Source organism: Mus caroli, unplaced genomic scaffold, assembly GCF_978045245.1.
Source record: "Mus caroli unplaced genomic scaffold, Mus_caroli_1 scaffold_18, whole genome shotgun sequence".
Classification (NCBI taxonomy): Eukaryota; Metazoa; Chordata; class Mammalia; order Rodentia; family Muridae; genus Mus; species Mus caroli.
Genome location: NW_028227273.1, coordinates 87,451,016 through 87,464,984, shown reverse-complemented (window position 1 = coordinate 87,464,984; position 13,969 = coordinate 87,451,016). Strand labels below are relative to the sequence as shown.

General features: G+C 44.0%; 1 protein-coding gene across 5 annotated transcripts in view; it reads right to left on the bottom strand.

Annotated features, from left to right (window-relative positions):
* Rsph3 (radial spoke head 3) overlaps positions 1-13,969 on the bottom strand; it is a 49,524-nt gene that overhangs the window by 13,738 nt on the left and 21,817 nt on the right. For 4 of the 5 annotated variants that reach the window (XM_021149937.3, XM_085833344.1, XM_029471404.2 and 1 more), the window contains exons 3-8: positions 11,705-11,846; positions 9,061-9,206; positions 7,889-8,092; positions 5,840-6,002; positions 3,254-3,340; positions 2,822-2,940 (exon numbers count right to left, since the gene is read on the bottom strand). In XM_021149937.3, the coding sequence (XP_021005596.1) occupies positions 2,822-2,940; positions 3,254-3,340; positions 5,840-6,002; positions 7,889-8,092; positions 9,061-9,206; positions 11,705-11,846 (861 nt within the window). Of the gene's footprint in view, positions 1-2,466; positions 2,941-3,253; positions 3,341-5,839; positions 6,003-7,888; positions 8,093-9,060; positions 9,207-11,704; positions 11,847-13,969 lie in introns of those variants that run through there. The other variant, XM_021149936.3, reaches the window with a different exon arrangement.

Genomic DNA, 13,969 nt, shown 5'->3' with positions numbered 1-13,969 from the left:
GCTCTTCCAGAGGTCCTAAGTTCAATTCCCAGCAACTACATGGTGGCTCACAACCATCTGTAATGAGGTTTGGTGTTTCTTCTGGCCGGTAGGCATACATGCAGGCAGAACACTGTATACATAATAAATAGATCTTAAGAAAGAGAGAAAGAAACTTAAGGTGCTGAGAAAACTGATGATTGAGAGCTCAGCCCTACACAGGGCATTTTATACCACCCCCAAAGGCTCAGAGACAGTACAGTGGAGGGGGCAGGACAACTTGAGTTGGAAGACACACAAGGCTGTGAAATGCCTTCTGGATATAACACAGCTATCATAATTGATTACCTGTACTGGGGCTGCATTAAGTCTGCCCTGCAGTTATGAAGCGGGGAGGTCATGGGGCCCTCTGAAGAGCTATTGGTTACCAACAGACACTGGGAGAAGGGGGTCATCTCTCTAGTTGTACCCGCTGGGGAGCCGACCAGGCTCCAACAGACACTTCCAAACTCATGGTCACACAGATGGCCCTAGATAAACTCAGTGGGTCACAGAACAAAACAGATACAGATTTGGGAAAGGGTTTTGTAGGGAGCCGAAGAGGGCTGACAGGTGGAAGGGAGATAAAAGAGAGTGTGGAATACAAGTAATTCTAATGAATTATATACAAGTATGAAATTGTTGAAGAAGTAATTGTTGCAAAAAGCAATTAGCCTCAAAATAATTTTAAATAACTTGTAAGTGTTTTAAATTAGTAATAATTTTAAATTATAAAAATAAAAGTTTAATAATTAGCAACAACTGTAATCAAAATTTTGGGGCATTTTGTGTTTAGAATAATAAAGACTGTTTAACACAGAGTTGAATGTTTCATGCTCTGCAGAGCAGTGACTCACGCTTGTAGTCAGTGCCTCTGGAAGGGCAGAGGCACCAAGGAGGAAGCTTATGAGGTTGGAGTCTTGGCCAAGGCTCGGGTTACAGCAACTCACTGCATTTGTTACCTGCTGCAAATCACTCTGCACTGCCTAGGTTTGGGATCTTCATTTGCAGCATGTGCTCCAGACAGCTAGGCTGCGAGCCTCTGAGTGCGTGTAGGCTGCTAGCCTCTGAGTGCATGTAGGCTGCTAGCCTCTGAGTGCATGTAGGCTGCTAGCCTCTGAGTGCATGTAGGCTGCTAGCCTCTGAGTGCATGTAGGCTGCTAGCCTCTGAGTGCATGTACGCTGCGAGCCTCTGAGTGCGTGTAGACTGCGAGCCTCTGAGTGCGTGTAGGCTGCTAGCCTCTGAGTGCGTGTAGGCTGCTAGCCTCTGAGTGCATGTAGGCTGCGAGCCTCTGAGTGCATGTAGGCTGCGAGCCTCTGAGTGCATGTAGACTGCGAGCCTCTGAGTGCATGTAGACTGCTAGCCTCTGAGTGCATGTAGGCTGCTAGCCTCTGAGTGCATGTAGGCTGCTAGCCTCTGAGTGCATGTAGGCCTTACTCAGAACTGTACCTTAAAGTTTGTAGCTTCTGCTTGGTACCTGACATGTAGCAGGTACCTGTTCATGTCCGTTGGCTGGCTTAGATAAAGCAAGATGGAAATATAAACATGATTATACGACTTGGGAAGCTCCCATGACGTTTAAGCAGTCTTGTGATATAATACACGGAGAACTGGGCACACTCATTTTATATGTATAATCACTGATCTTAAGAAATTACAGTTTCATGACTGCAGATTCTATCTCCGCTGGCATTCTAAGACTAGACTGAATGCCTGCCAGCAGCTGTAAGGCTGAGATGGTCATCTGCGCATCCCACTACTGAAGGAAATGGTCTAAACGAGCTGAGTTAAGAGTCAAGAGTAACGACTCTGTACACTGCAGCCTTCTATAATTCACAACACAGTGAAACACTTTTGAGAGACAAGCAACTTACATTAACTAGACATACTATTTGGTAAAAATATGTAAACAACACATTTTTTAACAAAGTAAACATGTATATTTTCTAAATGTTGGATCATGCATGAGCCTAAATAGCCCACAAAAGGTCTGGGCACTTCCAGCCAGCTGGCAACAGAGGCTGTGTGTGTAAGGTGGGGACCACTTCGCTTTGATTGACGTTGCCTGAAACTTGCCTATGAATGAGATATGCAAAAAGTAACAGGTCCAGATCAGCCAGTAAGCCTTGCCAGATACTGATGCTGCAGCGGGTGGCTGTTTACAAGGACTCCAATTTTACCCCCATCCCCACCCCACCCAGCCTTCAGGAGTGTGCTTAGGTGTTCTTTACAGAGTCAACACGCTAGTTTCCAACAGAGAAGACAAGCTTAATGGCTGACAGCACCTATTATCTCAGTGAGATATGAGACCTACCAAAAAGAAGCTAGCCCACAAGATGATGATTATGAGAGATACATATATGAGAGTAATGGGAGACTAGATTGGACAAGATTCTTATTAGTAAGACAACATGGCCCTTGAACAATGTTAAATAAATGAAAAAGTGTCATTTTTATTTTATTTCATTTTTTTAATCATAATTGATTTGTTCAGCCAACTAGACAAAAAGATTTAGTGGCTGAGTATCACAGTTTGTAAAGCCTGGGTGGGTCATGTGCACCAGTGCCTGCCTTGCATTATAACTGACCAGATGTTGAGCTGCTCTCTGGCTCCAGTGAGCCTTCTGGTTGTGACAGCTCCTCCCCTACAGACTCCCTCAGTTCTGATTGGTCACTCTGCCATAAGGTGTCCCCCTCTTCCACAGGCTTCCTTTCTTGGAATGGTGCTGGCTGTGAGGAGACTCTGTCTAAAACTGGCTTCTGCGTGTGCAATGTGGTTGACTCCTGTAATTCTAAACTCACCGAGGGATCTGTCACTGTGTTAGGACCATTAATCACGTCATTTGTCTTCTGAGCAGGCGGCATGGCTTCCTTATGCTCGTAATCGTTGATCCTTCTTTCAACCACTTCACGGATCAACACTGAAAAGTTCAGAGGGCATTTTGAGTTTCCATACTTTTCTTAGAGACAAGCAGAAACATGCCCTAGCCTCCCCTCCCCATCAGCCTTTACACATTTAGCATATACAACTAAGGTTATGTCTTTCCGTCTTTGACGATGTCATGTACAAAGCAACAATAGAAGACACCACAGGATGAAACCACAGGAGAGCCAGAATGAGAGAGGGTGAAAACTGTGCCCTTGTTAATATAGCTGACAGCCTCAAAGTTTCAGAGCTGTCACTAACACCAGTGTCCCTCCCTTGCACGTCTTGGAGGTTTCAGAGTAACTTACTGTCAAGCACAGTTCTTCCCACCATGTTGTGTTCCATGGATTTTTCAACTTCATTCATTAGCCATGGAAGGAATCCTACCTCAATATCTGCAATAAAGAAAGCCAGTAAGCCATTGCTGCAGGTCACCACAAACTGCTGCTGCCCTGCTTACACTGCTCAGCATCACTGTCCTCTCAACATAAAATATCAAACACACTCACATAAAGTAACAGCAACGTTGGAGCCACCTCTCTGTAAATGCCGGCCCGGGGATCTCGCAAAAGCACCTTGTGCAGGAGGACCTAACTGAGGACTGCCTAAGAGACCAAGGATTGCTGGTGCAGACAATGCCAGCCAATCAGGAATTGCTGTTTAGAAGAGATGCTTTCTTGGGACCAATGGGGTGTGGGTGGAGGGCATTAAAGGAGCTTGCAGCAGTGTTCAGATGAGCTTGCTGTTTCTCACCTGCTCCTGGAGGGAGGGACTTCACCACCTCACCTCCAACCCCCAAGGGCAGGTAGGGTCGGGTGGTGAGTAGTCCAGGACACATAGCATAGCTTTTGCTACATTCTCTAAATGTGCTCTGGTTAACTTCCCCTCTACTGCAGTGGAAGCAGTATTTTACAAATGATGAGGTTTTCCATAGTGAAAACTGAGTTGGGCCCACAGGCACAGTCTGAGTTGGGTCAAGGAGGAGGGGCGGAGAGAAGACTGCACTGAAGTGGGATGCAAACCTGGGGACCAGCAATGCCAGAATAAGAATGCCTCTCTGGAGGCCAGAGCTGGGTGGAAGCTGACCAGCTGAAAGGGGGTCTGAGCAGGGGCCATTCAGGAAGCACTGCAGATAAAGTGGAGAGTAAATGCTTCTGTTAGAAGGACCTTTGCTCTGACTTCAGTGGAATATGCACTGTGCAAGCACTTTAACAAGCCTGCCCATCGCAATCTACACTCTAAGTTTCAAGGTGCTTGTTAGGGGCAGGCGTCGTAATTAATAGGATGACAATGGGGAAAGTAGAATATTGAATTTCCTAATATATATGTCATATCTCGGGTAAGATTTTCATTTTCAAGTTTTGGACTATGTAACAGAAAACAAAACCAAACATTACCGTTCTCTGTGAGCAATAGTAAAAAGTCTACTTTTATGGTTTGGATCCTAACGATTTCCCTAAAGCTCACATGCGGAAGCCCAGTCCCCAGCTGAGAGTATGTTCTCTTGCTGGGGAGTGTCTGCACTTGAAGGGGTGGACTGGCTGGATTTGTGTGTCAACTTGACACAGCTGGAGTTATCACAGAGAAAGGAGCTTCAGTTGAGGAAATGCCTCCATGAGATCCAGCTGTAAGGCATTTTCTCAATTAGTGATCAAGGGGGGAGGGTCCCTTGTGGGTGGTGCCATCTCTGGGCTGGTAGTCTTGGGTTCTATAAGAAAGCAGGCTGAGCAAGCCAGGGGAAGCAAGCCAGTAAGAAACATCCCTCCATGGCCTCTGCATCAGCTCCTGCTTCCTGACCTGCTTGACTTCCAGTCCTGACTTCCTTTAGTGATGAACAGCAGTTTAGAGGTATAAGCTGGATAAACCCTTTCCTCCCCAACTTGCTTCTTGGTTATGTCTTGTCCAGGAATAGAAGCCCTGACTCAGACAGGAGTTATTGGGAGCCTTTTGTTTCCCAGCTTTGATTCCCTGTGTGTTCCCTATACAGGCCCAGCAACAATGCAGTCCGATGACTCCATATGATCATGTACCGGAACTCCTAAAACCCTGAGCTACGATCAGCCTTTCCAGCCCTTAAGCTGGTTGCCCCAGGTAATTTGTCTGAGTGACAGCTGACTGACATACCTAGCTAGAACACACAGGAGGGTGGGAGCTGAGCACGGGTGCTGCAGCTCCACCTGCACATCTGTGCAGGCTATGCTCAGCTCTCCACCTGGTACATCTGCAGTTACCAAAGCATAGGCAGCTGGACATACCCGAACGGATTTTCTTCCTTGACTGAATTATTTGAGGTGGAAAGACTCACCTTAAACCTGGGCTTTAGTGACTGTAGGTGTTAGCAAATTGGAAAGCCAGTACCATACACTTTTTTGTTTTGCTGGGGTGGCTACAGGACAGGGTTTTTCTTGCATAGCTCTGGCTGTCCTGGACATTGGTCTGTAGACCAGGCTGGCCCGGAACTCAGAGATATGTCTCCTGAGTGCTAGATTAAAGGTGTACACCATAACTACCTGGGATGTTCCAGATCTTAAAAAAATTCATCCTTATACTTCTGTTGCTCTAGGACCACACCTACTGCCAAAATATGTGATGGCCAGGGTTCTCTATAGAAACAGAATGAGTGTATGTTCGTAAAATCTTACATACCTTATGACTTAATTTCTAAAAAATTCATCATTTCAAACTGAGCAAACTCATGATCATAAAGCAATGAAACTGGGACCTAACCCATGCTTTTCAGACCGAGTCTTTCTAGTGCATAATCCTGCTTATCAATAGAGAGACGCTGGCCTGGACTACAAAAGCACAGGGCAGCGATCATACACATGAAATAAGTTTGAACCAGTAAGGCTATTCTCAGCATAGCAATGAATCTAACAGAAGTGTCCACAAACCTCTTTCAATTGGATCATAAAAGTAGCCACTATTCCTGAGACTGTCAAAGACTGATGGGAGGAGGTCAGCCAGGTACCGCTGAGCGAATGCCCGAGCCGAGATCTTCTGTGACGTCTCATTCTGCTTATGGACAATCTCCCACTGCTGTTTCTTACGGCGATCCTGCCAAGAGAAAAGATGTCACTGCATATGGAGAGCTGAGTAGTTTGTTCCTCAGGCACTAGGACTGTGAGGCTAAGGATGTGGAAGTGTGTCAGTCCAGGACTCACCACAATGTCAGACACATTGAGCAACTAGTGGGCATTGAGTTTATGAATAACGAAGCTCGAGGTAACTCATCTCCTGACCCGTTTTCAAGTAAAATAATTTTTATGCTTAACACATGAGTGTTATCAACAAGATAATGGCAGCTGGTTATAGTGGCACCCACTGTTGATTCGAGGTTGGAGAGTGGTGGGTTAACGGCTATCCTAGGTTACACAGGGCTACCTTGTCTAAAACAATCATGGCAGATGATAAGTATTTGCTATCAGTGACGTCAGAAAGTAGTACTTATTTGAAATTATATTCTTATGTATCATCCATTGAAGAACATCACCCAGTGAGCTGACTTGTTTTTATCCCTTTTAGAATTAGTAAGGCTAACGTGGCTTTAGAGATCATGAAAGCTTGTGTGTGTGTGTAGTTGTCTTCCTCAGGCCAAATAACATCTATAAAGCTAATGAATGCTTTTTTTGTTGGGTTTTTTTTTTTTTTTTTTTTTTGTGCTTTTTTTGAGACAAGATTTCTCTGTGTAGCCCTGGCTGTCCTGGAACTCACTTTGTAGACCAGGCTGGCCTCGAACTCAGAAATCCGTCTGCCTCTGCCTCCCGAGTGCTGGGATTAAAGGTGTGTGCCACCATGCCCGGCACATGAATGCTTTTTTATGTGCCCATATAAAAGTGGGGGCATTAACATATTCTTCAAATAATCTATCTTCAAGGTTTAAAAACAAATACAGATGTAGATGACTTATATTCTAGTTGTTCCCACGATCCACTTCCTGACAGCAAACACATACTTTGTAAAGATCTTATTGGTTGTCTCAACAGAGGCTCTGTAGTCAGTTGTTTATCTTACATATGCAAGCAAAGACCTACACAGAGCATTCCTACAGAGCCCTGTGTTCTTCATATAAACAGTTACTAATTTTGGAAGAATTATTAATTTTTGGAGAAAATATAAAACCAGCTGATTATGTCATAGCAGCAGTTTCCTACAAATGTACTTGGGGCTCTTTGGGAAATAGTTCTCATTGGTTTAAATATTCTGGCACTACCTTTTATCTATTCAGTGTGTAAGAAAGACTGACAGACATGTACTGTCAATATCAGAAAGACCTGTAAATATAATTGAGTGTGTAGATTTTTCTAGCTGCAGGCTATTGATACATTTTATTAAAATGAGTTATAAAACTTTTCTTATTGAAGATTCATAAAACATAGTTTGGAAACAAGGGCCTGGTCTCTAGCTATCTGCCGACTACCCATCCCCATGAGCCTGGCATTTCCTGCCTCTTTCCTTCCTTTATTAGATGATGACAAATCAAGAATTCTTTCTCTAGAGCTCCTTTCAAGCTCTTGGCATTTAAGAGCACCATTCAGTTTGACGGCATAATTGAGGAACCTGTACTTCATTGGTAGCTTTGGGAAGCTGACTTACATATATTAATAGAAGGTGGAATTTACAAAACGGAAGTGAGAGATTGGTTGGTGATCTATCGGAGAGATCTGAGCAACAAAGGCTGTTGGTCTCTTTCATAGGAACATTTCTCACTGTGCTGTGTTCTTCATATAAGTAATTACGATTTACTAAAAAACATTACTGGTTTCATAGTATGCTATATGTAAACTTGGACATAATGTATGAAGTGGCCAAGAGACTGAGGGACAGTTTTGGGTATTGTACTTAGGGGATGGGTCCAGCATACTCAGGGCTCTGGTATCAATCTCAAAGAAATAAGAAAGGAAGTAAAAGACCAAGACAGTCAGACAGACAGACAGCTGCACCTTTTCTTCTCGGTGCCTTCTCTCTTGCTCTTCCAGTCGCTGCACTTCAGCCAGCTCCACGTTCCTTATCTCTTCATATGCATACTGACTGGCCCGCAGGTTGGCTAGCTCCTCCTCTTCCATCACCTCTAGAAGGGACTGTTCAATCGTCTTCCCCACCAAAACCTCTAACATGGGCTTGACTTCAAGGTCAAAGTCAAAAAGCTTAAACACAAAAGGAAGCAAACAAAATTTTAATCATGAATCAAATGTATGATAAGAATATGAAGGGAGATTGCTGTGTCACCTGTGGGTTAGACACTTACTGCCACTGTGTCTGTTTTAACTCTCAAAAAACCTTACAAGCTACACAGAGGAACATGCTGATTTATAGGCAAAAATCTATTAAGTTAAAACAATCAAGGAAATCCATGTTTATCAATGTGAACTCTAACACTTAATGATTTTAAGCTGGAATTCTGAAACTAAAGGGCAGTGTCCTGTCTTTCATATTCTTTTTTTTCTTCTGTTAAACATTGACTAGCCTTAAAGAAACTTAAAAAAAAAAAAAGACAGTTGAATGAAGTAAGGAATAAGAACAGTGTCCATTCGAAGTGACGCAAGCCTAACAAGTCACCACTTTCTCGGCAGAGCTTGAAAACTTCCTTCATTTCCAAATTTCAATGTGTTTTTTCAAGTTACTTTATTCTCACCTCCCCACATCCTGATTCATGTAGTCATTTATTTTAACTCCACAAACTGGCCTATTCACGCATTCCATGTGGAGATGAAAATGTTATTTAGAGTCCGTAAACATACAGTCCCTTCATAAAGTAATGTGCTCCACAAACGACTTGTGGGGTCACTGAGAATGGAGGCTCTTCTATAAAGGGTAGTCCTTTTTCTTATTTGGTACAAATCTTAGGTATAAACATTAAGTAAACATGTAAGCAAAATTGAATGTGAAAAATGTGTGTAACGAATTTATTTTTCATCAGAAAGTAGAAATAATCAAAATATTGTACTTGAAAACATTTCTTGGTACTACAGGATAAAACTACTATAGGTAATATCTGGAAAGAAATCAGAAAACTGAGCCTGATGGTGAAGTGGCTCTTGCTCTGTGATGCTCTCCCCGCGCCTACCTTGATGCCGTTTCTCAAGTCCGAGGGAAGCAAAAGGATGCACTGTACCTCTCCTTCCAGGATCTGAGTGGCCACATCTTTGCCAGTTTTGGCAGGAATGAAGAGGGGTGTTGGTGGTCTGTCCAGAAACGCATCTGTCTGGCATTCCATGTCGACTTCAACTATGCGGTCAGCAATTTCTTCAAGGTATAATTCTAGAAAGAACATTATGTACGGAGCTAACAATTAATTATGGTCTACTTTTGGCATTAGATATCAGCTCACCCCAAAGAGAACTAAGTTACCAGCACGGGGGCACGTGTCTGCAAATCTCAGCACTTAGATGAGGGAGGAGGACCTCGATTCTAAGGCCAACCCAAGATCAGCAGTGAGCTGAGCTCAACACTCAGAACAACAAATAAACCCCTAAACCCAAACAATACTGAATAAAATGAATTAGAATGAAAGTGCTCAAATGTGGGGCTCATTTTACACACTGAGCTAAGAACATTCATCATGGCTGAAATGCCCTGGACTTTTCATTGTAAAGTGAGACTAAAGGAGAACTGGAGACCATAGGTTTCTGAGATGCAAAGTTAACAGCACCTGGCAGAGAAGGCATCTTTAGTAAATACAGCATTGGCTCTAAGTGTGTTAGGTGCCTGGGAATTTTAAGAATCATGCACTAAACCACCCTGCTCTTTGGTATTCTCCCTATGCATAGTTTATAAACAGACGCGTGCAGACGCGTGTCACATTAATACCTCTATGAGGCAGGGTGGCAGGACCATGAGAAGAACTTGAACACTGGCATTAAATACTGAATCCAGGATTCAGCCAAGATCCAGCCATCTGCTCTCAGTCTCCTCATGTGTAAGAAGGGTCAGAGTTACTTCTCACATGGACTCTCTAACACAAGAGAGTAACCGGTAAAGGGCCAGAGGCAACAGTAAATAAAAAGTAGGGGCTCTATTAGTCAGTATTCAGACGGTATGAACCTCATCTTGAGGCCCCCCCCCCCCCCCCCCACACACACACTAGCAAAGCTCTCATGTTTTGAGCTTACAATTTTGAGTTGGTCACACTCACAGCTTTTAGACACACCTAGGCCCAACACTAAGTCTCTGCTGTCAGAATCACTGACATCCACTCGCTCTAGGCTTGGCTTACAAGCAGGGGAAGCAGTGTGGTTCACTCTTTCTGCTTTTGGTTTAGAATAATCATGGTGATCTGCCCATGGCTGTTACTGGATAGAAGGGAATCTCAGGTGATAGCAGTCTAAAGAAAACCCCATGTACTGTCAGATACCAAAGTTCTGTAAACAGAAAATGCCTTGTCCAGCATGGCCTGGTCCTGAAAACCTGACTGGGGCAGTGAGGGAATTAGACACACAGACACATGTACAGAAAGGCTGGGGTCAGGTGGGCTATGCCACTCTGATAGAGTGGCACCCCATGTATCACAGCAACTCAGAGTCTCAGCACACTATGCTCATCATGGGATGGAGTGGGAAGTGGTTAGCTAGTGTCTGTAGCAAGCAGTCTCAGGCTGTACATATCTGGGAGGAGAAAGCTGCAGTTGCTTGTTTTTGCACACACTGGTCAATCACTTATAAACACATACTTGCACACGGTCAAAATTCTCACTCAAAGCAGAAGGCTTTGCCAATTTGCCGTGGGGCCAGAGCACATGTCAACAATACACATTTACTCAGAACTTCATCTGCTGCTACACATCCACTCAGGGTTCCTGTGTTATGGACACCCTCAGTCATTGCCTCCTCAGCGCCCTACAAGGAAAGTCTCTGCAGGTGAGAGGGAGACAAGCAGGGATCCTGGAACCTGCTTTGGAGGCACCTGTGTGTAAAGTCAAAGAGAGCGAAGGAGGCAGGCCAGTGTGAAAGATGACTGAGAATGAGTGGGTTCATGCTCCCTGAAAGACAAGTAAAATGTCTACACAGCTGCAATGCTCTCTTGTCAGCCTTGAAAAAAAAGTAACTCAAGTTGGGTTGTGAGTAATAAACCTACTTTGAGATTGTGCTGGCTAATTTTATGTCAACTTGACACAGGCTGGAGTCATCTGAGAGGAGGATTTCAATAGAGAAAATGCTTCTATAAGACTGGGCTGTAGGCAGTCCTCTAGGGCAGTTTTAAAAATTAATGATTGACAGGGGAGGGCCCTGCCCATTGTGAATGCTACCATCCTTGGGCTGGTGGTCCTGGGTTCTATATGAAAGCAGGCTGAGCAAGCCATTGGGATGTAAGCCAGTAAGCAGCACCCGTCCCATGGCCTTTGCATCAGCTCCTCCAGGTTCCAGCCCTGCTTGAGTTCCTGTGAGGACTTAGGTCAGTGATGGACTACAATGTGGAAGTTTGAGCCAAATAAACTCTTTCCTCCCCAAGTTGCTTTGATCCTGGTGCTTTATCATGGCAACAGTCATCCTCACTAAGACAGTCATATAATATGTGGAAAGGGCTGAGAGAATTTGTAGTCAGGACACTCCTCTATCAAATCCAAATCCCTCCTAGTATTTCTGACACTATCATGATATACGATTTACATATTTGTTTACTAAGCAGACTTCCCTCCCATATAACAGGGAGAGATTGACAAACACATGGTGAACATGAATATTATAAGGGATAAAATGTACACTCCAGTGGATTGCCACAAGCAGCGACTGAGCTGTGACGCCAGGGGTGTGGTCCTGTACCTGTCTGCACGTCCACATGCTTTCTGCCCTCCACGGGCTCAGGCGTTCGTGGTTTGAGCTGCTCCTGGGCTCGTTTTCTGGCAAGAGCCCTTCTCCTGGCCTGCTGCTGTCGCTGAATCTCTAGAGGATCAGGCTGTCCAGGCTGAGAGAAACAGACAAGGCTTAGAAATACCAGACATCACTTCTAAAAGCAGAGAGCTGCTGCCACTGACCAAGCTGCTCCTGGCTAGCAGCAGAGCTTGTGTCAGCAAATGTCTCCTGATGACTGCGGCATGCCGAGGGTGTGATGAGGGCCATTTGGCAGGAATGTGGTCAGGTGATGCAAAGCTCACAGCAAATGCCACTGGCACACATGGGTACAGAGTCCTAGATAACCCCATTTCCCCTCCATCAAGTACTTTTACCACCAGTTCCTCATAAACCACCAGTGCCTAGTAAAACGTGTGTGTGTATGTGTGTGTGTGTGTGTGTGTGTGTGTGTGATAGAAAACTTGAGTGGGTAGTAAAGAAATTAAAAGCCATTAGTTTTTTTTAAAATCTGAATTCAATGGAATAGATTTCCCTTAGATTTTTTTATCAGTTCAGTTCAAAGAGAAAGCATCCTGAGTCCGAAGAAAGCATCTTCTCTTCAAGTACATAAGACAAGCTGACCAGCGCTGGAAACACCACCGGTTTTAACTCAGCACAATTATGAAAGGATAGTGTTTTGAATGAAAAGTTTCAATATTTGAAATTTTAATTCTTGTGTGTAGCTGTATATTGTGTATGTGCAAATTCATGTCTCTGAATGTGAGCCACGGCACATGTACAAAGGCCAGAGGAGCACTCTGGGTGTCATCCCCAGAAATGCCACCACCACCTTTGACACAGGGTTTCTCACTGGCCTGGAGTCGACTCATTAGTCTAGAGCGGTGTCTAGCGGGCCCTGGGGATCATCCTGTCTGCACCTTCCCAGTTCGGGGATACCAAGTGTGCTCCCCCCAGCCCAGCAGTTTTTAGAGATCAGACTCAAGCCCTCATGCTTACGAGATAGACACTTTCCTGTCTGAGAATCTCCCAGCCCTCATGTTTTTATTTTTAATCAACATAAAGGAACTGTACGTATTTCCAGGTTACAGGGTGACATTTCAACATACAGACACAATGTGTAGTGATCAGATTCTAACAACGAGCATATCTGTCATTTCCTTGACTTGGTAACACTTCTGTCTTATTAACTACTTTATTTTTTTTAATGCTATACACCAGGAATCCTACAGCACGAAACACCTTGACCGTGACTTGCTTTTTTCTAAGTCTTTACCTGAGTCATCTATGTTTTATCATGTCCCAGTAACACACCTGCCTGCCCCTACTTGTTTCAAGACTCCTTTTATTTTTGCTTACGCGCATGTGTGTGTGCGCGCGTGTGCGTGTGCATGTGTGCAGGTGCTGGGGGCTATTAGAGGGTATTAGATTACCATGGAGCTGGAGTTACAAATAGTTGTGAGTCACTCAACATTGGCGTTAGGAAACAAGCTCAATCGTCTTAGCTGCTAAGCCGCCTTTCCAGCTCCCTACGCCACACCTCTGCCTTCGCTGAGTACAAGCTGGCTGGCTGTATACATAGGATTGTCATCATTTAACTCATGAAAAAAACATTAAGAATATGACACTACAAGTTACTATGAATGTTCATATGCAGGCTTATATTCAGAGTTTCAACTTCTATTTGATACATATAGATGCAATTGTAAGTTTGAATGTATCTTTCTATTTCTATAGGTCCTTGAAGCCCTTATTGTCAGTTTTTAAATGTCAGTGTGGTAGTAGGTGTGTGGTAACTATATCACCACAGCTTAAAACTGTATTTCCCACATGGCTAATGCTACATCTTCTCTCTGGCTCATAACTTTTGACATTTTCTAGTTGGTTTGCCTATTTTTTAGCTTTCAAGTGTTGAGAATTATATATTTTCAATATAAGCCTGTTGTCAGTGTGCTGTTTACCTGCTGGAGTGTGTAAAGTTTTGTAGTTTGCCCTTCTGTTTCCTTACAAGGCCTGTCATCAGTCCAACTTTGTTTCTATGCTAGCCACCCTCCCAGGATTATACAAATTCTTTTATATTTCACATTTAAATCCATTTATTTGCAATTTTCTCCTCATAGCTTCTTTGAAACAAGGCTCCCTCTATAGCTCAGACCAGCGACAACCTCATGATCCCTTTGCCTCAGCATCCCCAAGGGCCCCTGCTCTTTCTACTTAGGATTGCATTGGTATTTGGAG